General features: G+C 41.6%; 2 protein-coding genes across 4 annotated transcripts in view; one reads left to right on the plus strand and one right to left on the minus strand.

Moving 5' to 3' along the window:
• KIF15 (kinesin family member 15) overlaps positions 1-22,779 on the plus strand; it is a 96,961-nt gene that overhangs the window by 10,049 nt on the left and 64,133 nt on the right. The window contains exons 2-4 of the mRNA XM_060308802.1: positions 19,144-19,186; positions 19,678-19,861; positions 22,640-22,716. Coding sequence (XP_060164785.1) covers positions 19,144-19,186; positions 19,678-19,861; positions 22,640-22,716 — 304 coding nt within the window. The remainder of the gene's footprint in view (positions 1-19,143; positions 19,187-19,677; positions 19,862-22,639; positions 22,717-22,779) is intronic.
• Positions 4,430-12,918, minus strand: KIAA1143 (KIAA1143 ortholog). Of its 3 annotated transcripts, XR_009566026.1 has the most exons (4): positions 12,505-12,886; positions 9,708-9,852; positions 7,941-8,824; positions 4,430-6,712 (listed from the first exon to the last, which is right to left on the minus strand). XR_009566026.1 is itself a non-coding variant. In XM_030830210.2 (3 exons), the coding sequence occupies exons 1-3, from the start codon at positions 12,849-12,851 to the stop codon at positions 8,607-8,609; spliced, it is 471 nt and encodes a 156-aa protein (XP_030686070.1). In that variant the 5' UTR covers positions 12,852-12,918; the 3' UTR covers positions 6,758-8,606. The 3 variants fall into 3 exon arrangements, 2 of the variants coding, with proteins under 2 accessions (XP_030686070.1, XP_030686069.1); XM_030830210.2 differs by lacking the exon at positions 4,430-6,712 and having other exon boundaries at positions 6,758-8,824; positions 12,744-12,918; XM_030830209.2 differs by lacking the exon at positions 4,430-6,712 and having other exon boundaries at positions 6,758-8,824.

Consider the following 22,779-nt stretch of genomic DNA (forward strand, 5'->3'; position numbering starts at 1 on the left):
GTATGATCTTTAATTTTATTTTAAAAATTTCATTTTTTTTTGACTAGACAATAGAAGCTTATGGTTTAAAATTCTAAAAGCACAAAAGTTAAACAGTGAAAAGCCTTCTTGGCAGCCACCCCAGATAAAAAATATTATCAGTTTTTTATTTTCCTTCCAGAGATAGATGATTATAAACAAGGAAACGTATTTCCTTCCTTTTTCTAAAATAGACTTTTTAAGAGTAGTTTTAGGGGACTTCCCTGGTGGTGCAGTGGTTAAGAATCCACCTGCCAATGCAGGGGACACGGGTTCGAGCCCTGGTCTGGGAAGATCCCACATGCCGCAGAGCAACTAAGCCCGTGCACCACAACTACTGAGCCTGCGCTCTAGAGCACGCGAGCCACAACTACTGAGCCCACGCACCACGACTACTGAAGCCCGTGCGCCTAGAGCCCGTGCTCCACAACAAGAAAAGCCACCGCAACGAGAAGCCCGTGCACTGCACGAAGAGTAGCCCCTGCTCGCCGCAACTAGAGAAAGCCCGCACACAGCAACTGAGATCCAGCTGCAGGCAAAAATTTAAAAAATAAAAAAAGAACAGTTTTAGGTTCACAGCAAGATTGAATGGAAAGTACATGGAGTTCCCACATATGTACAATCTCCCCATTATCAATGTCCTGCACCAGGGTGATACATTTGTTACAGTCCATGAACCTACACACTATGAACTGAAAGTTCATAGTTCAAGTTAGGGTTAACTCTTTTTTTTTTTTTAATTGAAGTATAGTTGATTTACAATGTTGTGTTAGTTTCTGGTGTACAGCAAGGTAATTCAGATATGTATGTATATATATGTATGTGCATATATATATATGTGTATATATATACATATATATATTCTTTTCCATTATGGCTTATCACAGGATATTGAATATAGTTCCCTGTGCTATACAGTAGGACCTTGTCATTTATGCATTCTATATATAATAGTTTGCATCTGCTAGTCCCAAACTCCCAATCCATCCCTCTGCTGCACACCCCCCTGGCAACCACAAGTCTGTTCTCTATGTCTATGAGTGTTTCTGTTTCATAGATAAGTTCATTTGTGTCATATTTTAGATATCACGTATAAGTGATATCATATGGTATTTGTCTTTCTCTTTCTAACTTACTTCACTTACTGTGATAATCTCTAGGTCCATCCATGTAGCTGCAAATGGCATTATTTCTTTTTTAATGGCTGAGTAATATTCCACTGTGTGTAAATACCATATCTTTTTATTTATTTATTTATTTTTTATACAGCAGGTTCTTATTAATGTTTTATACATATTAGTGTATATATGTCAATCCCAATCTCCCAATTCATCCCACCAACACCACCTCCTCCCGCCACTTTCCCCACTTGGTGTCCATATGTTTGTTCTCTACATCTGTGTTAAATATCACATCTTCTTTATTCATTCATCTGTCATTGGACATTTAGGTTTTTTCCATGTCCTGGCTATTATAAACAGTTTTTCTATAAACACAGGGGTGCATGTATCTTTTTGAATTATCGTTTTCTCTGGAATGGGATTGCTGTATCACATGGCAACTCTATTTTTAGTTTTTTGAGAAACTGCCATACTATTCTCCATCGTGGCTGCACTAATTTACATTCCCACCAACAGTGTAGGAGGGTTCCCTTTTCTCCAACACATTAGGGTTCTCTTAAGAGTCATGCATCCTATGGGTTTGGATAAATGTATAATGACATGTTTCCATCATTATAGTATCATGCAGAATAGTTTCACTGCCCTAAAAACCCTCTGTGCTCCACCTCTTCATCCCCACCTCTTCCCAACCCCTGACAACTACTTATCTTTTTGTCTCCAAAGTTTTGCGTTTTCCAGAATGTCATGTAGTTGGAATTGTACAGTATGCAGCCTTTTTTAAAAAAAATTTCTTTAGTTTTTGGCTGTGTTGGGTCTTCGTTGCTGCACACAGGCTTCCTCTAGTTGCAGCGAGCGGGGGGCTACTCTTCGTTGCGGTGCATGGGCTTCTCATTGCAGTGGCTTCTCTTGTTGTGGAGAATGGACTGTAGGCGCGTGGGCTTCAGTAGTTATGGCTTACGGGCTCTAGACCACATGCTCAGTAGTTGTGGCACATGGGCTTGGTTGCTCCGCGGCATGTGGGGTCTTCCCGGACTAGGGATCAAACCCGTGTCCCCTGCATCGGCAGGCAGACTCTCAACCACAGCGCCACCAGGGAAGCCCTATGCAGCCTTTTTGAATTGTTTTTTTTTTCACATAGTAATATGCATTTAATTTTCTCCATGTCTTTTCATGGCTTGATAGCTCATTTCTTTTTTTTTTTAATATTTTTAATTAATTAATGTATGGCTGCGTTGGGTTTTCGTTGCTGCATGCGGGCTTTCATTGCGGGCTTCTTTCTTAGCGGAGCACGGGCGCCAGGTGCATGGGCTTCAGTAGTTGTGACTCGCAGGCTCGGTAGTTGTGGCTCGCGGGCTCTAGAACGCAGGCTCGGTAGTCGTGGCACACGGGCTCAGCCGCTCCGTGGCATGTGGGATCTTCCCCGACCAGGGCTTGAACCCGTGTCCTCTGCATTAGCAGGCAGATTCTTAACCACTTCACGACCAGGGAAGCCCGATAGCTCATTTCTTTTTAGCGCTAAATAACATTCCATTGTCTTGTTGTATTGCAGTTTATTTATCCATTCACTTACTGAAGGATACTTTGGTTGTTTCCAGACTTTGGCAATTATGGATATAGCTGCAATAAACATCTGTGTTCAGGTTTTTGTGTGGACCTAAGTTTACAAGTTCTTTGGGTACATACCAAGGGGCGCAATTGCTGGATCACGTTTAGTTTTTTAAGGAAGCGCCAAACTGTCTTCCAAAGTGGTGACCATTTTGCACTCCCACCAGCAATGAATGAGAGTTCCTGTTGCTCCACATTCTTGTTAACATTTGCTGTTGTCAGTGCTCTGGATTTTAGCCATTTTAATACGTGTGTAGTGGTAGCTTATTGTTGTTTTAATTTGTGTTTCCCTGATGACATATGAGGTGGGGCATCTTTTCTATGCATATTTGCCATTTGTATATTTCTTTGGTGAGGTATCTGTTCAGGATGTTTCCCCATCTTTAATTGGGTGTCCAGCTTCCATTGCCCACAAGTTTACAGAGAACCTTCTCTGGGAGGTAGACAATACTGCCGCAGTTGTACCAGAGACCCAGCTTGACTTGTTGGCTCAGGGAGAGGCAAGGGCAATGGGAAAACTGACTCTGTGCTACCATCTCCTCAGGCGCCCAGGGCAGGAGGGGAAAAGTGTAGTGGTGCACAGCTGGATTGGCGTAGGGAGGAGAAGGCTGGGAAGGACTGCGAGTGTCAAGGCAGGACAGATGGTTTGTGTTCTAGGACCCCACACTGCAGATTCAGAGGATCCAGACTTTGGAGAGAATGGAGGCTGTGATGGGCTGAGGAGCAAGAGAAGTTATGGCTAGACTTGGGAGAATTTGGGGAAACAGCTACACGAATACAAAGTTCGGGGTCCCATCCTACAGCTGAGGAACTTGGTCAGCTCTCCCCCAGCAGCTCCTGGGACCAGTACTGTGTTAGCTGTTGCCAGTATCTAAGGAAACGTTCAGATCAATGATGATAACTCAATGGTCCCTTCTGTCCCAGCTTCTGGGACCACATATGCCTAAATCACGTTAAACTTGGGGCTGCCATTAGCCTAGAATGATTGTGGGGCAATGGAGGATTCCTAACCTCAGGCCTGGACAGACGCCTTCCGTCTAGCCTTTCTCCTGTCTGAAAGACTTCATGCATAACTTGGGAGAAGCAGTAGGTTGGTGAGAGTAGATGTCAGTCAAAACTGTTTCCATAGCAATGTGAGGCTCAGAAAGCAAGAACCTCTGGAGAGACAGGGCCCAGGACTGGGAAAAGAGCCACAGAAGTGGAAGCTTGAAAACTCAGAAGACATGTGTCTTGCTTCCTGATTTGACTGCATTGCCCTGGTTATCTTGAGCCATGCAATCAGATATGATTGCATTTTGCACTGTTTTGTGTCAAATGTGAAAATACCTTTGACCCTTACAAAGTGCCAGAGACTTCCTCAGGAGTTGCAGGACTCCTAATGAGTGAAAGAAAAAATCCTGTTTACTCCAATAATACCTAAAACTACACTGTCCAATGGAGTGGCCACTAATTACATGTGGCTATTTTGTTCTCTTTTTTTCTTTTAGCTGCACCATGTGGCTTGTGGGATCTTAGTTCCCTGACCAGGGATTGAACCTGGCCCTCGGCAGTGAAAGCGCTGAGTCCTAACCACTGGACCGCCAGGGAATTTCCTACATGTGGCTATTTAAGCTAGTTAAAATTAACAGAAGGAAAAGTTCAGTTTCTCACTCACTCTAGCCACATTTCCAGTGCTCAATGACCACATGTGGCTAGGGGCAGCAAAGCTGTAAAACATTTCCATTATTGTGGAATATTCTTTTCTTTTTAACATCCTTATTGGAGTATAATTGCTTTACATTGTTGTGTTAGTTTCTGCTGTATAACAAAGTGAATCATATTGTGGAATATTCTATCAGACAGTGCTGGCCTTGATATTTGGCTTTCCTAAGCAATAAACTTCAAAATATTTTTTGGACGCTGATATAGATTTGATGACCTTTTATTTTGACAAGTAAGCACATTAGATTAACCTGCTATTTGTTATAACCATTATTTCATAAAATAAAAACCAGAGGTAAGAAACCTATAATCTCAAGGATAAAGGATTTCTTCAGAAGAAAGTATAAATGGGCATCTTTGCAGTGACACTGACAGAGAAGCCCTGGAGCCTGTATTGACATTCCTGTGCCATTGTCAGCTTGTAGGACTTGGGCCTCTTTAGTACTGCACTTGAGCCCTATCCTTGAAAAGGGCATCAGGAAGGCCCTTTTGGAAAGTGACGTGCCCATCTCAGTGCGTCATGTAAGGAGGTCATGATGTCAGTATGACTTATTACTGGTAATGTTACTTTGATCATTTAGATAAGGTGGCATCTGCCTGGTTTTCCACTGTAAATGACTTGTTTTCCTTTTGTAATCTCTGGTGGAGATATACTTTGAGACTATGCAAATAGTGATTTTTTCAGCGTATTTCTGGCCACTAATTTTGACATCTTTTGATGAATCTTTCCAACACCACTTAGGTATTTGTTTACTATGGCCTCTGTAACAAACTATCACAAACTTGGTGGCTTAAAAGAACAGAAATGTATGCTCTCAGAGTTCTAGAAGCCAGAAGTTTGAAATCAGTTTCATTAGGCTGAAGTCAGGGTGTTGGCAGGTCTGCCCTCCCTCTGAAGACTTTTGGGGAGAATCTTGTTTCTTCCAGCTTCTGGTGGCTGTGAGCATTCTCTGCCTCTCTTCACATTGTCTTGTCTGTGTCTAATCTCTGTCTGCTTTTCTCTTACAAGGAAATGTGTGATGGCTTTTAGAGCCTCCCCAGATTATCCAGGATTCTCTGAGAGCCTTAATTTAATCACACCTGCAAACTTTACCACGTAAGGTAACATTCACAGGTTCCAGGGATTAGGACCTCTCTCTTAGGAGGCTGCCATTCAGACCACTGCAACTTATTATTGTGGAATTTTCCAAATGGTGATTTTCTTTTTCTTTTTTAAAAAAATTTATTTTATTTTTATTTTTGGCTGCGTTGGGTCTTTGTTCCTGCGCACGGGCTTCTCATTGCAGTGACTTCTCTTGTTGCGGAGCACGGGCTCTAGGTGTGCGGGCTTCAGTAGTTGTGGCTCGAGGGCTCTAGAGCGCAGGCTCAGTAGTTGTGGCACACTGGCTTAGTTGCTCCGCGGCATGTGGGATCCTCCCGGACCAGGGCTCGAACCCGTGTCCCCTGAATTGGCAGGCGGATTCTTAACCACTGCGCCACCAGGGAAGTCCCCCAAATGGTGATTTTTCTATTTCCATCATTCCTCCTACGTTTATTAATTGGGATTCTACTGCAAGGAAGACCTAGCCCTTCTCCTCCAGGTGTGTCCTTTTGACATGCCCCCATTATTCTTTGAGGACCGCCTTACTTTTGGGCACAAGATGTTCCAGGCTTGTCCTTTTACTATTCCTGCCTCAGCCCTGGGATTACATTACTGGCCTATTTGTCTAGCCCTGCTCCTATGGTCCACTTCTGAGAAGCAAGGGGATAGTTCGTGAGGGAAAAGGACTAGCCTCTCTTCTCTGGCCCCAAACTCATTCACCTTTCTCTGCAATTAACAGGACCCACTGTTCTTAGAAAGCAGTTTACAGAGGTGAAGCAATTTTCTTAAGGCTGCTTAGCAGATGTCACCTGACACCCTACCTTGGTCTTGGGCTTTCATCATGAGATATGCTTCCTGGCTGGTAACACTTACACTTAACATTGTTAGAAATATCACCTACAGTAAAGACTTCATCAATATGATAAGTTTCAAGATTTAAGATCTTTTAAATAGTCTTTCATGTTACTTGTTTAAATTTTTTGTTTTATCTCCCTTATAATAGGCTTTATCAGTATTTCTCAAATTCGAGTGAGCATCAGAACAACCTGGCAGACTTGTTACAGAGAATGCTGGGCCCTACACCTGAAATTTCTGATTCTCAGGCAAGGCCTGCAAATTTGCATCTTTAGGTTTCCAGGGGTGCTGATGCTGCTTGTCAAGGATCCACACTTTGAGAACCACCAGCCTGTTAAAAAAAAATAAATAAACACTCATTTATTCTAACTATATTTATTCTGCTCTTAATATGTTAGGTACTGTTCTGGGTACAGAGGATACAGAGGTAAGACAAAGTCCCTGCCCTCAAGACTCCCACCTGTAAATGATAAGACATACTAACATTTACAGTAATTAAAGCAGTGGGGTGTTGGTACAAGAATAGATAGAGCAATGATACAGATTAGAAAAAACCCTGGCTTGTTACGTGAGTATACATTAAAGATAGTACTAGGAATGGCTTCGGGACTAGTTTGTATAATTTAGAGAGCCTATTTCAGGACTCACTAGCCCACTCACATGAATCACTTTTGAGGATTCTTTACACTAGGTCTTAAAATGGCTGAAAGATAGATGTGGCGCCAAATTCATAACATGGAATCTGCAATTCCTAATTTCTGGCTGGTGAAGAATGGGATCTTGACAAGTCTCCAGTTTTGGTTGACTTGCAGTAATGAGGAAAATTATTAGGTAACATGAAAAACAGTTTAGCTTCCCTGGTCAATCAAAAAAAAATGCCAGTTAACTATAACTATTAAACACCATTTTCAAAGCATCAAATTGAATGCATCATGGATGAGGTGATGTGGGCTATTGTAGATGGTATGAATAAAATGGTAAAAACCACCTAGAAAGCAATTTGAAAGAAAGCATGAAAAGCTTTAGAAATATTCAAATACTTTGATCTAGTAATTCTGCTTCCAGCAACTCATTCTAAGGAAATCATCAGAAATACACTTGGAGGTTTCTGTGCACACACATTCTACCACTGTATCATTAGGCTGCATGTAACAGAAACCTGACAGAGGCTTAACTAAGATGGTGTTTATCCTCATGTATCAGGAAGTCCAAGGCTAGTACAGCAGCTCCTCCAGGCATGCCATCACGATCCAAGCTCCTCGAGTCTTTCCACTGTACCACCCAGAACAAGTGGCTGTCTTCTTCATGCCCCAAAATGGCTCTGGTACTTCTTGGTTTCATGTTTGTGCTCCAAGCAGGATGGAGAGAGGACAAAGGTTCATGCTTGCCAAATCTGTCCTTTTGTATCAAAAAACCTAGTAAGCAGACTTCCACTTTTATCTTTTTTTTTTAAACCATGTAATCAATAATAGTCACCATGTGATTCAGTAGATCCTAACTTGTATCATGGTCACCTGTATTATTACTTGTTCAAGATCCACTTGTATCTCTTAACTTACCAGAGCTGTCACATGGCTACCCTTAGCAGAAGCTGGGGAAGTATTGGTAACTAGGCACATGATCATCTCCCTCATCCAAAGTGAGGTTCTGTTGAAGAGGAAGATAAAATACAGGATCTGTTTAATTACAACATTCTCTGTAGCTATTGTCAGGATTTTGAATTGTATTGACCTAGAAAAATGCTCATGATACAACGTCAAGTGAGAAGCAGGACTGAGAACATACAGAATACAATCACAATTTTGTTTAGAAAAATATAATTTACATACACACACATCCCACACACAGGAAATAACAAAATGTTAGTGGTAGTTAATGTCTAGAGAGTTAGCAGTTCAGGTCAAAAGGGTATTGATGGATAGATATGTTTTATCTTACTGAATGTTTTCTGTATTTTCTAAATTTTCTCCAGTGAATGTGTATTATCTTTTTTTTTCCTTTTAATGTTTTATTTTTATTTTTTGGCCATACCGTGCAACATATGGAATCTTAGTTCCCCAACCAGGGATCGAACCTGTGCCCCCTGCAGTGGAAGCATGAGGTCTTAACCACTGGACAACCAGGGAAGTCCCTAAACTTGTATTATAATAGGAAAAAAAGATGTTATTTAAAAAAATACTCCGTATGTTCTTAAAGAAGACTAAGTCCAAAATATTTATTTACACTTATTCATTTTCATCTTCATTGTCAAAAGAAAGGAGGCTACTATTTTTGATTTGCTTTTGTGAGTTTTTTTTAACTGAATCCTGCTTATTTATTTCATCTTCTTCATTTGTCTTCTTCTTTTTTGAGCTTGCTCTTAAACCGGAATATTTTTCATCTGAGGAACGCTTGACTGGTTTTCGATACATAATTCTTCCATCAGCTGAAGCTGGTTCTTCATCTGCAGCAAAAAACAAAGTTAAAAAACTTTCTTTCTCTCGTTATTTTGACTTTATCGGAGAGTCAAACGGCAAGAAAATCTCATACAGTATTTATGGATGTCCTTGAGTCAATTCAGTCTGGTCTTTTCCACTGCCTCTAGCTATATAGCCACAAGACATGCAGTGACTTAAGAAAAACTCATGTACAGGGCGCAGTGGTTAAGAGTCCGCCTGCCAATGCAAGGGACACGGGTTCGTGCCCCGGTCCGGGAAGATCCCACATGCTGCGGAGCGGCTGGGCCCGTGAGCCATGGCCGCTGAGCCTGTGTGTCTGGAGCCTGTGCTCTGCAACAGGAGAGGCCACAACAGTGAGAGGCCCGCGTACCACAAAAAACAAAAAACAAAAACTCATGTACCGAACGAAGTATAGTGTAATATTGCCAGTCCCCAATTCATTACAATCAGGCTATATTTTTTAAGTATCTCGAAAAGCGATTGTTTGGAACTCCAGCATTTCCTCCTAAATCAATGTAATAAATACTACAAATAATGAAAAAAATACTATATAGCATACCACACACCAGGCACTAATTAAATACACCTCTGTTGACTAGTTTGTAAACCTAACCAGGTATTTTTTTAAAAAACAGGATGTTTTTACTTAAATTTGCACTTAATCCTTATAACAGCCCAATAAAGTGGGCACAACTTGTCCCCATTTTACTGATGAGGTAACTGAGGCTGAGAGGTGAAATAACTTGTTCAAGGTAACACATCTGGTAAGTGTTAAACCCAAAGTTTGAACCTAGGACTGTCTCTTCAAACATACCATACCACTGTATAAAATGATTTCATACCTAACTCATTAAGTTGGTAGAAAAACCAGCTTACTTTCAGACATACCTGCTTTGGCAGCCTTTATTTCTGTTTTAATTTTCATGACTTCTTCAACTGATAGGTCTCCCTTTTTTAAAACCACCACTTGGGGCTGTTCATCTTCTTTGTCACTGTGATCACCATCTTCACCTGGGAGCTGAAGCTGGATTCTCTAGGAAAAAACACAAACATAACATTTAAGTTGCTGACCTTGAACTAAATACAACCACTGTCTCTGTGAGAAACTGTAATTACTAGAGTGAGAAGGGTAACATTATTGACTAAATGTGTTTGGCAATGAATTTTCAAGTAACTCTTAAAAATCTAACCTCACCAGAGTAGGGAAGAGGTCCACCTGCCAGTTATCCTGGGGTGCCTGTCCAAGGGAGCTGGTTTCCATTTCAGCAGGACCCCAGCTTGCAGTTCCTGATGTCAGGGGCCCTCTGCTTCATGTTCTGCCAGCATTCAGCCTACTCAGGGTAGTGCTGACTACAGCTGTTCTCTCTGCTCTTCATCAACCCTTTTCATGTACACCTCTTCTCAAAGTGTGACAAAAAATAAACACCACCAAAGTACAGAAAACGGCAAGTAAAAGGTCCTCCTTCACCTACTTCTGCTTATCTTTACCCCCTTCCAGTAGCTTGTTTGGTGGGTATCCTAAGTGTTATTCTAAGTGTATAAAAATACGGAGGTACAGAAAACATTTTGTATACAAACAAGACACGGAACATACTACTATATGACTCGCTTCCTTTTTTCTTTTTAAATTATGAAATTTACCAAACATAAAAAAGTACAGAAAATAACAGAAACCATGCACTGACTCTACAGGTGCAACAAATGGTAATATTTGGCTAGTTGACTGAGATTTTTAAAAATGTCAGACATCATATAAGCCCCACTCACCCAAGTTTTTTACTCAAAAACATCTTTGCACAATGCCTTGAGATACATATGGCATCATCTATTTTTAAAAATCACGGCCCAGTATTTATACATATGGTTATCTCATGGTTTATTTGACCAATTCTTTTTAAGTAAAAATTTTGGTTGTTTCTAGTTTTTTTCTACTATAATAAAATTTTTGCACATGTTTTTGTTCACTTTTGCAAACTTACATATAGATAAATTCCTCGAATGGAAATGCTAGGTTGAAAGGCGTGCACACCCACCACACATTATTCAAATAGATGTCAGTCCACCTCTCACAGAGCCTTCATTGTCTCCCAAACAGGGCAACAAAGCCCTGCAGCTGTCCGACCACAGCTGTAATCTTAAACTATAAACTATAATTATATAGTGATTTCCCATGAAACTCTTTTCTTTTTGTTAACAGATTCCTAGAATGATTATACTGCCAAAATGATTAAGAATGAAGTTGGTTTCGCAAACACAGGAACCTGGGACATCTGTCTACGGAAAAGTCTGTTGATCAAATGTGTTAGCCCGAATGACTGATATTAATTGGAAAGTTCCCCCCCCCCGCCGCCCCGAGTTCTCCTAAGATAGCATTCTAAGCTGCAATCTTCAAGGTGTTAACTAGGCACACACATGATCATCACTAGGGCCTGAAGCAAACTATAAAATTAGGTCCATATTCTCCTCATTGCTGAAACCATGTCCCTTTTCTCAAACTTCATCCTCTTTGCCATAGTCACTGTTTTTGGTCCTGGGGACCAGTCACTCCCTGATCATGTTATCTCTATCCAAACATGCTCCTTGTTGCCTACTGAATAGTCCATATGGCCTCACCTCTATCAGTCCCTCAATCACTTCTAAACACAGTCCGTGACTCACTGTCTCTACACCTTTACCCATGCTGTTCCTTCCATCTCTACCTGCTGACTTACCCATGCTCAAGATTCAATCTAAATGTCCCTTCCTCCATGAAGCCTTGCCTGACGATAAACCACAGTCATCTAACCAATGTAACTTGTCACCCACTACTTGGTGCCACAGGCACTGTACTAGGAAAATATAGAGGGATTAAGATACTTAGAGTGTTCGATTTAGTGGTGGAGATACCCAAGAGAGTAAGTAGTTGCCATGCATAATGATGAGTATTGCAGATAAGATGCGGATAGAGTGAAGAGGAGAACAGAGGAGGAGTTACTGTCTGGGGGAGGTTCAAAAGGCTTCACTGAGGTGGTGACCTGTGAAGGCTGAGATGAGGCAGGCAGGAAGGTGTTAAAGAACAGGGCATTTTGGAGATCCATCTCTTTCTCCTTTCAGAGCCTGGCCCAGGGCCTGGATTTAGCACATACTCACTGGATTAACTGCACTTAAGTCAATCTTGTGACCTTCTACTAAGTGACTTGAGGGGTGGGTCTTTGTGCAAGTGCTAGACACAAAGTGCTAAATAAATTCTCTATTTCTCCACACATGCCCTAAGCATAATAGTCTCTTTCTACTAAAAAAGGTAGGGCAGATTTTGATGTGAATCAGTTCGGGTAGGAGCCTGGGGGAGCTTAGAAGTTGCCTCCCACCGATCCCCATTTCTAAACTATCCAGGTGTGGCTCCTTCCTGAAGCTCCTCTTCTTCTATTGAAAGCCAAGATATAAAAGGTTTTTGCTTTCCGTTTTTTTTTTTTTTTTTTTTTGGTGACAAGCACAGAAGTAGATCTAGGGCATTCGTTAAGGATGTTCCAGACTCAAGGCTTAGGATATCAGGTCATTTGATCGAGTGGCCTTAGTTTCTTTACCTGGAAAATGGGACGACGCTACCACCCACACTGCTAACTACAGGTTATGCGATAAGCAAGTAAAAACGAAGAGAGACGAAAATGATCTTTCTTAACTGTCCACCAAGGACGAGGCGCTTTACCTGCGTGAAGTCATTTTCAAAAACACAGCAGCACTGTGAAAACGACAAATAGCTTCCTGGGCGAAAGAGGCAGTAGTTTGTTTGAAGATGACCAGCCTGGGGTCTGAGGACACTCGGACTAGGGGCCGGGCGCGGGTGCGAGGAGGGACCCATCAGTATCTGGCCTCCAAGTCAAGCCAGAAGCTGGAATTGGCGGAGCGGGCCGCATTTCTGCGGTAACGGGACTGGCCCGGGCTCACCTTGGTTTCTACCGTGGGCCCTTCCTCGTAGCCGATCCGTTCCTTGAAGCGGGCCAGGAACGCCGGCTCGGCTGGCCGCACGTACGACACCTGGTTCCGCTTGCTCATAGCCGCGCTAGGGAAAAACAGGACCCCAAAGCCGCCTGAAAACTGTACAGAGGCGACAGCGCTTACTCGTGACGTCACGTCGGCCCCGCCCCTGACACAGGGCCTGGCAACATGGCAGCCTCCGTGCTGGCGTCAACGTCCGACCTGAGCGCCAAATTTAAATTCGCGGCCATCTTGAGTGGGCGGAATCTCCGTGCGCGGCTGGGCTGGAAGTGAGGGCGGTTGCTCTGTCGGTCTCGGGATCGAGGGGTGAGGGCACCATGGCGTCCGGCTGCAAAAGTAAGTGAGAAGCCCAAGCTTCGTGACCCCGTCTCCGCCCCCAAATACGAGCTTTCCTGCTGGGCGGGAAGGGCAGGAGCGGACTGAGCGGCGGGGGATGTTTGAAATCTCCCTCTGTCTCTCCAAGATAATACACTAATGGAACAGCTCTCTTCCCTTCCGTCTATGTGCTGGGCGCACGCTACGAGCCTGGCGCAATTCTAAGCTCTGGGGCTGAGCAGAGAACCGGAACCGAGCCCTCATCCAGGCGCTTGGCTCCTAAGTGACCTGCTGGTTCTTCCCTCCTGTTCTCGGTCCTGCCGTTTCGTCGCTGGCCTCTTCCCGAGTCCGGACCCGGGCTGCCTCTCTAGGTATCTTCGCCTGAGGGTCGGCCCCAGCTCTCAACTACCTTCTGCGTATTTCCACAATACTGACTTTCCTGAAGGGAAGAACTTATTCTTGTTCCAAGCCTGTCGTTCTCTTTTGGAGGGTCCGCTGTGGACTCTCCTTAGGTAAGGGACTTTTAAAGCACAGAATTCAGTAGTGTCTTTATATTCTCACAGTCCCTTTTTTCTTCTCCAGGAGACCCCTTCAGTTTCTTCCTTTTTCTCATGGAAGGGAGCCTGTCATTTTTGCTTTTGATAAACCGTTCAACTTTACTAATTTCTTGGTCCTTTGCTGCACCTGTATACGTGCCTCTTACATCGCCTGACCCTTTACGGAGTCTTGGTTTTTTAAAGCTGATTTTGAGCTGATTAGATGGATCTTTGTGAATGGTATGAACGGTAACGAGGCGATGCCTATGTTAGAAGATTGAACAAATGGTGAATTTTTGGTGTTTGAACCTTTCGATAACGTTAATGCTTTTAGCTGTCAATTGCAATTCTTTCCTGATACGTTTGTTGTTTTACTTACCTTTTAGGTCCATTATACCATTAACACCTCATTATGCTCTCTTTTTCCATCTAAAATGTTCCTTTTCCTCCCCCATTTTCAGTATTCAGGGAATATTAGCACACAAATTGGTATGTTATTGGAGCAAAATGTTGATCGCGCTTTCTGCACAATCACAGTGTTCAGTAAATCTGGACTCAAGCAAGAGAATTGATGTTTGTGATATTAGAGCATCTGTTTATTTAATGGAAAGTGACATACGTATGTGACTGTGTTAAAGGACTCTGTCCTGTCTGTACACATCAAGAAGTCATGGGAGAGCTTCCCTGGTGGCACAGTGGTTAAGAATCCGCCTGCCAGCGCAGGGGACACGGGTTCGATCCCTGGTCCGGAAAGATCCCACATGCTGCAGAGCAACTAAGCCCGTGCACCACAACTACTGAGCCTGCTCTCTGGAGCCAGCGAACCACAACTACTGAGCCCATGTGCCGCAACTACTGAAGCCCTCATGCCTAGAGCCATGCTCCGCAACAAGAGAAGCCACCGCAATGAGAAGCCCGCACACTGGAACGAAGACCCAACACAGCCCTAAATAAATAAATAAATAATTTTTTTAAAAAAGTGATGGGAGCAAGGGTATTCACAGCTCCCCTTTATGATGGTGGTGATTTCCATGGGGAACTCTCCTGCTAACTCTCCTAACTTTGTTAGCAAAGTTGAGGTTGATGACATCCCAGGTAAGTGCATTCCCAGCAGGCTTAGAGACCGGGAACACGAAGTGGGAACACAGGGAAGGAGAGAGCCCATGCAGTGCTCCCTGCAGCTCTTACTTTTGTGCTCATGAAGGTTATTTCTTGTGACAACACTGGCACCATGGGTTGCTGACTGAAATCAGAGAAATGAGAATGTGAAATAACCCTCATGAAATTGACTGAGTTTAAGAGTCCCTTTCTGAACTTAATCATATTTGGCTAGATGATCCATAGCTATCTGGACTGCAGAGTAAGCATCTAAGGTTTGTTTGTTTGTTTGTTTTTATTGAAGTATAGTTGACTTACAATGTTTCAGGTGTACAGCAAAGTGATTCAGTTACATATATATATATTTATTTTCTGATTGTGTCATCTGCCCGCTCTAAATTCTTTTTTTTTTTTAGCTTTTAATTTTATATTGGAGTATAGCCAATTAACAATGTTGTGATAGTTTCAGGTGCAGGGCAAAGCGACTCAGCCATATATATACATGTATCCGTTCTCACCCAAACTTCCCTCCCATCCAGGCTGCCACATAACATTGAACAGGGTTCCCTGTGCTATACAGTAGGTCCTTGTTGGTTATCCATTTAAAATATAGCAGTGTGTACATGTCAATCCCAAACTCCCTAACTATCCCTTTGCCCCACCCTTCCCTCCTGGTAACCATAAATTCATTCTCTAAGTTTGTGAGTCTGTTTCTATTTTGTAAATGAGTTCATTTGTATCATTTCTTTTTAGATTCTGCTTATAAGTGATATCATTCTCCTTCTCTGTCTGACTTAACTTCACTCAGTATGACAATCTCTAGGTCCGTCCATGTTGCTGCAAATGGCATTATTTCATTCTTTTTAATGGCTAATATTCCATTGTATATATGTACCACATCTTCTTTATCCATCTTGTTGCTTCCATGTCTTTGCTATTGTAAGCAGTACTGCAATGAACACTGGGGTGCATGTATCCTTTCGGACCATGTTTTTCTCTGGATATGTGCCCAGGAGTGGGATTGCAGGGTCATATGCTAGCTCTTATTGTTGAATTGTCTATTTCTCCCTTCATTTCTTGTCATGTATTTTGGTGCTTTGTTACTAGGTGAATATATATATATATATTTTTTTTTTTTCTGTACGCGGGCCTCTCACCGTTGTGGCCTCTCCTGTTGCGGAGCACAGGCTCCGGACGCGCAGCCCCAGCGGCCACGGCTCACAGGCCCAGCCGCTCCGCGGCACGTGGGATCCTCACGGACCGGGGCACGAACCCGTGTCCCCCGCATCGGCAGGCGGACTCCCAACCACTGCGCCACCAGGGAAGCCCTGTTATTTTTTTTTAAGTAATTTTATTTTTGGCTGCGTTGGGTCTTCGTTGCTGCATGTGGGCTTTCTCTAGTTGAGGTGAGCGGGGCCTACTCTTCATTGCAGTGCGCGGGCTTCTCATTGCGGTGGCTTCTCTTGTTGTGGACAATGGGCTCTAGGTGCGTGGGCTTCAGTAGTTGTGGCTCACGGGCTCTAGAGCGCAGGCTCAGTATTTGTGGCGCACGGGCTTAGTTGCTCTGCAGCATGTGGGATCTTCCCGGACCAGGGCTCAAACCTGTGTCCCCTGCATTGGCAGGTGGATTCTTAACACTGCACCACGAGGGAAGTCCCTAAGTATATGTTTATATCTGTGTTATCTTCCTAGTCGTTTGACCCTTTTATCATTATAAAAAATGTTCTTCTTTATCTCTGGTAACTTTGTTTTAAAGTCTGTCTGAAACCTGTATAGCCACTCCTGCTTTCTTGTGATTGCTGTTTGCATGAGATAATCTTTTTTCATCATTTTACTTTCCATATGTTTATATGTTTGAATCTAAAGTGTGTTTCCTTTAGATAGTATATAGTTGGAGCATGTTTTTTCATCTTAGTCTGACAATCTCTGCCCCTTGATTGGGTTGTTTAATCCATTCACATGTTATTGATTTGGTTGTATTCACATCTGCCATTTTACTTTTCATTTTCTATGTGTCACATGTTTTTTATGTTTCTCTGTTCCACCTTTACTGCTTTTTAAAAAAAAAATTTATTGGATTATAGTTGATTTACAATGTTGTGTTAGTTTCAGGTGTACAGCAAAGTGAATCAGTTATACATATATATAATGCATATATCCGCTCTTTTTAAAATTCTTTTCCCATGTAGGCCATTACAGAGTATTGAGTAGAGTTCCCTGTGCTATATAGTAGGTCCTTATTAGTTATTTATTTTATATGTAGTAGTGTGTGTATGTCAATCCTAATCTCCCAATTTATCCCTCCGCACTTGTTATGCCCTGGTAGCCATAAATAATTTGTTTTCTACATCTGTGACTCTATTTCCATTTTGTTACTGCTCTTTTTTTTTTTGGAGGGGGGCCACACCACATGCAGGATATTAGTTCCCCGACCAGGGATCGAACTCGTGCTCCCAGCAGTGGAAGTGTGGAGTCCTAACCACTGGACCACCAGGGAACTCCCTGCTTTCTTTTTTTGAAGTTTTTTTTTTTAATGATTGCTCTAGGGTTTAACATATACATCTTAACAGTGTCAGCTTTTATTTTTGGCTGCGTTGGGTCTTCGTTGCTGTGCGCTGGCTTTCTCTAGTTGCAGCGAGCAGGGGCTATGTAGCTTTATTCCCTTTCACCCCCTTCTTTGGTATTATTATTAAACAAGTTACATCTATTGTTAAAAACCCAACAATACATTACTTTACCATCTTTAGTCATTTCCTTAGGCTGTTACAGCTTTGTTCCTACCCACCTTCCTTGTGCTATTATTGGCAAATATACATATGTTTCTATATGTTGTAGGCCCAACAATACATTATATACATATTATTTTATACAATTGTTTTGTAATTCAAGTAAGGGGAGGAGAAAACAGGCATTTCTATTGTTTTTTATAATTACATAATCACTGTTACCTGGTGCTCTTTGATGTTTTTCATGTAGATTTGAATTTTACTGTCTGTGGTCACTACTTTCAGGCTGAAGAACTTCCTTTATTATTTCTTGTAAGGTGGGCCTTCTAACAACAAACTCTCTAATTCCTCTGGCCTCTGTTGTTTCTGCTGAGAGTCAGCTGTTAATCTGATTGGGGTTCTCTCATAAGTAATGACTCTCAGCATTTTTACTGTGATATATCTGTGGATCTGCGTGTGTTTATCCTTTTTGGAATTTGTTGAACTTCCTGGATGTGTAGATTACTTTTTAATGAATTTGGGAAGTTTTTGGCCATTATTTCTTTGAATTTTTTCTGTTCTTTCTCTTTCTTTCTCTTCTGTTCCTTCTCCTGATACTCCCCATTTATGTATGTTGGTATGCTTAATGACGTCCCACATTTCTCTGAGTCTCACTTCACTTTTCTTCATCCTTTTTTCTCTCTGTTCTTTGACTTTTATAATCTCTATTGATCTATCTTAGAGCTTGCTTGTTCTTTTTTCTGCCAGTTCAAGTCTACTTTGAGCCATTCAAGCGAACTTTTATTTCACTTGATACACTTTTCAACTCCAGAGTTTCCATTTGTTTCTTTTTTATAATTTTTCTTTATTGCTATTCTCTATTTGGTGTGGACATTGTCCTCATACCTTCCTTTAATTCTTAATTTTGATTTCCTTTAGTTCTGTACATGTTTATAATGGCTACTTTGAAGTCTTTTCCTGACAAACCCAGCATGTAGGCACTGTCACAGGCAGTTTCTGATGCCTGCTGTTTTTCTGGTTTATGGATCATACTTTCTTGTTTCTTTGAATTCCTTGTAATTTTTTTGTTAGAAACTTGACATCTTACATAATATGTTGTAGCAACTCTGGGTACTGGTGTCCCCATCCTCTAGGATTTATTACTTACAGCAAGAGGAGAATGAATACCTGGATCTTTCCCAAAGCAGTCTCTCCCTGAACAGCAAAATTGGGGAAGTCTTAAGCTAAGCCTACATACATATTCATGGAGGGACTTGATTGAACTGAGGAAATTTATTATGTATATCCCTTGAGGAACCTGGACGCTGCCCCAAGGCTGCACTGTGGTTTCTCGACTGCTCCTCCTTGTTTCTACATTTCCTCCCTTAAGGTCATTAATTATTGAGACCTGTTTGAGGGCAAGCATTGCGCCAGGCTTAGACCACAAAATGGCTTAGACCAAAATGGGTTCTCTTATGTCAAGAAAGCCATTCCTGGTTCTCTTTCTCCGGGGACCCCCTAACCTATCTGCTTACAGTTAGAATGGAGTGGAAGATCTAGGCTTGTCCCCTGTCACGCCCAGGCCAGGGAGCCGGGAGACTGAGGAGTGTCAGCAACTGAAGAATAGGCTAGAAGAATGGGGTTTTCATGTTGTACTTTTAAAAACCTTTAATGACTTCTTATCTTTTTTTCTAGCTGAGTTACGCAGTGTGACAAATTGTCAGTCTAACCAACCAAGGTAAGGAAAAAATCTTATTGATGAGACCAAAAGAATTAGGGATGTAGTATTCCTAAAACAACCATTTAGCATAGTAAGTAAGGGTTCCTTGTTTCAGCATTAAGCTTTGTCCTCGGCTACCTGGAAATATGGAAAAATCACATCTCCTCCCCAGCCCCTGTCCCCTCACCTTACAGGCTAAAAGATGGAATCAGTAACATAATTCTCCCTTGGGATGACTTACTTTATTATTGCTATTAAAAAGGAAGTCAGAGACAAGCAGAGCTTAAAGCTGCCTTTCAGATGATTTCAAGTAAAGGCTTTTGAAGTTGGCTGATGTGAAGCGAATCAGTAAAGGGTGTGGGTTATGGGAGACTCTTGATAAAAGGTAAACATAAATGGGTAGATCTCGTACTTTACTGGGGAAACTCAGACTAGAAACACTAGAGGCAATATGAGGCTTAGATCCTTTTTCTCCAGTAAACTTAGCTGCTATATTTTTTTGTCTTTAGTAATGAAGGCGATGCTATCAAAGTTTTTGTGCGAGTTCGCCCACCTACAGAGGGTTCTGGATCAGCTGATGGAGAGCAAAACTTATGCCTATCTGTGCTGTCCTCTACGACTGTCCGGCTGCACTCCAACCCTGAGCCCAAAACCTTCATATTTGATCATGTGGCAGAAATGGACACCACTCAGGTAATGATGATTTTGGGAACTAAACTTTTCATTTGGAACATATAAGATTCTGTTATTTGGGAGGATTTCACTTCTGGTCTCTTTAGTTTGACAGATCTCAGATAAGGAAGCTCAAACATTCCATAAATATTTAAAATTTAATATTATTAAATATTTTTCTTCCTTCATCAGACTTTGTACTAGAATGACAAGCCTGCTTTATTTTCCCTCTCCAACCTGTGATGGAGGTTGGTGAAGGTGTACTTTTCAGAGCCACTTGGATGATTGATAAGTAAAGTTGAACTGCCTAGTTTAAGAAGAATGTCTTTTTTTTTTTTTTTTTGCGGTATGCGGGCCTCTCACTGTTGTGGCCTCTCACTGTTGTGGCCTCTCCCGTTGCGGAGCACAGGTTCTGACGCGCAGGCTCAGTGGCCATGGCTCACGGGCCCAGCCGCTCTGCGGCATTTGGGATCTTCCCGGACCCGGGCACGAACCCGTGTCCCCTGCATCAGCAGGTGGACTCTCAACCACTGCACCACCAGGGAAGCCCAAGAAGAGTGTCTTAGTTCTGGCTGCCATTACACAAATATCATAGACTGGGTGGTTTAAACAACAAGCATATATTTCTCACAGTTCTGGAGGTTGGGAATCCAAGATCAAGTGCAAGAGATCCAGCGTCTGGTGAGGACTCACTTCCTGGCTTGTAGACAGCTGTCTTCCACTGTGTCCTCACACGGTGGAGAGAGAGAATTCTCTGTGTCTCTTCTTATAAGGGCACTACAGGCGTACCTCACTTTATTGCACTTTTTAGATACTGTGTTTATTTACAATTGAAGGATTGTGGCAGCTCTGCGTCGAACAACTCCATTACCATCATTTTTCCAACAGCACTGTTCACTTCATGTCTCTGAGTCACATTTTGGTCAATATTTCTTGAAATATTTTGTTCTTTTTTGTTATTATTATGGTGATCTGTGATCAGTAATCTTTGATGTTACTGTTGTAATTGTTTTGGCATTTTTTAGCAATAAAGTATTTTTAAATTAAGACATGTACATTGTTTTCTTAGAAATAATGCTATTGCACACTTACTAGACTACAGTATAGTACAAATATAACTTTTATATGCACTGAGAAACCAAAAAATTCATGTGACTTGCTTTATTGCTATATTCACTTTATTGAGCTCATCTGGAAACGAACACACAGTATCTCCGAGGTGTGCCTGTACTGCTATCCTGAGGGCTCCACTCTCATGACTAATTACCTCCCAAAGGCCCCATCTCCAAATACCATCACATTGGGGATTAGTGTTTCAACATATGAATTTTGGGGAGACATTCAATCCATAGCAGAGAGTGATTGATTTAAGATTACTATGGTGTTGGGACTCCCTTGGTGGTCCAGCGGTTAAGACTCCGCGCTTCCAATGCAGGGGGGCACGGGTTTGATCCCTGCTTGGGGAACTAAGATTCCACATGCCACAAGGCATGGCCAAAAAAAACAAGATTGCTGTGGTGTCAATAACTTTTTCTAATTAAGGACAATTTAGTTAAAATCTAGCTAGCACTATTCAATAGAACTTTCTGCAGTGATGGAAATGTTCTGGAAATGTGCTGTCCATTACATTAGCCTCTAGATACACATGGCTATTTAAGTTTAAATTAATTAAGATTAATTAAAATTTCAAATTCACCTTTTCAGATTAATTTCTCAGATGCCCTAGCCACATGTGGCTGTTGAGCACTTGAAATATGACTAGTGCATCTGAGGACCTGACTTTTAATTTTTATTTAATTTTAATTAATGTAAGTAATAGCCACATATGGCTAATGGCTGCTGCATTGGACATCACACATCTTGATTATTCCCTCATACACATGGATGTTTTTGGTGAGACATGTAGGTCTTTAGATCTTTTTTCATCTAGGGCATGGCTGGACAATGGAAATAGAAAGTGAGGCATATACATAATTTAACATTTTCTAGTAGCCACATCTTTGGTCGTGCTGTGCTGCTTGCAGGATCTTAGTTCCTCAACCAGGGATTGACCCCGGGCCCTCAGCAGGGAGAGCGCAGAGTCCTAACCACTGGACCACTAGGGATTTCCCTAGTAGCCACATTTTTAAAAAGTAAAAAAGAAACAGGTAAAATTAGTTTTAATTCTGTATCTTATTTAACCCAGTATATCTAAAATACCATTTTAACATGTAAGGAACATAAAGCAAGTTATTAATGAGATATTTTTCCATTCTTTTTTTTTTCGTGTTCAGTCTTCCAAAACTGGTGTATGTTTTATACTTAAAACACATCTCAAGTTGGACTAGCCACATTTCAGATGCTCTGTAGCCATATGTGGCTCATGGCTTCTATACTAGACAATGCAGATCTACGAATTCTTGCATTGTTGATAAGGCTGCATCTATTTATATATAAAAATGAAAATAAAAATCAGATATTGATTATTTAGTATAAGCTTGTGGGAAAAGTACTGAAGAACATATAGGGCTATGTATTTTATGCTAATACCAGTATAATATTGCGTGCAGTATGCAAAATTCTATATAAACTCTAGATGTGAGGTTTAAATCTATAATTGCATAGGAGATTAATGGACATTATTTTGTTTACAGTTTTATCATCTTAGCTATTTTAGCCTTTTTCCTATAGTAGATATAATTTTCATGTTATTGCAAATGAAAATTTGCACACAAATTTTATTATATTTTAGAATGTAGTTTAGGAAAAATGTTTTCATTTTTGTGAAATGTTAACATATTTGGTGCTTAACATTTATAGGAGTCTGTGTTCTCAACTGTGGCCAAAGGCATTGTGGAGTCTTGCATGAGTGGCTATAATGGTACCATCTTTGCATAGTAAGTTGTTCACTGTTTCCTTATACAAGGGTACAATAGTAAGTGCTTCTGTTTGTTTCCTAT

This window comes from Globicephala melas, chromosome 11, assembly GCF_963455315.2.
Source record: "Globicephala melas chromosome 11, mGloMel1.2, whole genome shotgun sequence".
Taxonomy (NCBI): domain Eukaryota; kingdom Metazoa; phylum Chordata; class Mammalia; order Artiodactyla; family Delphinidae; genus Globicephala; species Globicephala melas.

What these genes read in the sequence shown, in the direction of transcription:
- KIAA1143 (XM_030830209.2), bottom strand. Translation starts at nt 12,657, where the DNA reads ATGGGTCCCTCCTCGCACCCGCGCCCGGCCCCTAGTCCGAGTGTCCTC. An exon ending in TTGAAAATGACTTCACGCAG is followed by an intron (nt 9,853 to 12,504) that starts GTAAAGCGCCTC and finishes GTTTTTTCCTAG; the next exon opens with AGAATCCAGCTTCAGCTCCC. An exon ending in AATAAAGGCTGCCAAAGCAG is followed by an intron (nt 8,825 to 9,707) that starts GTATGTCTGAAA and finishes TTTTTGCTGCAG; the next exon opens with ATGAAGAACCAGCTTCAGCT.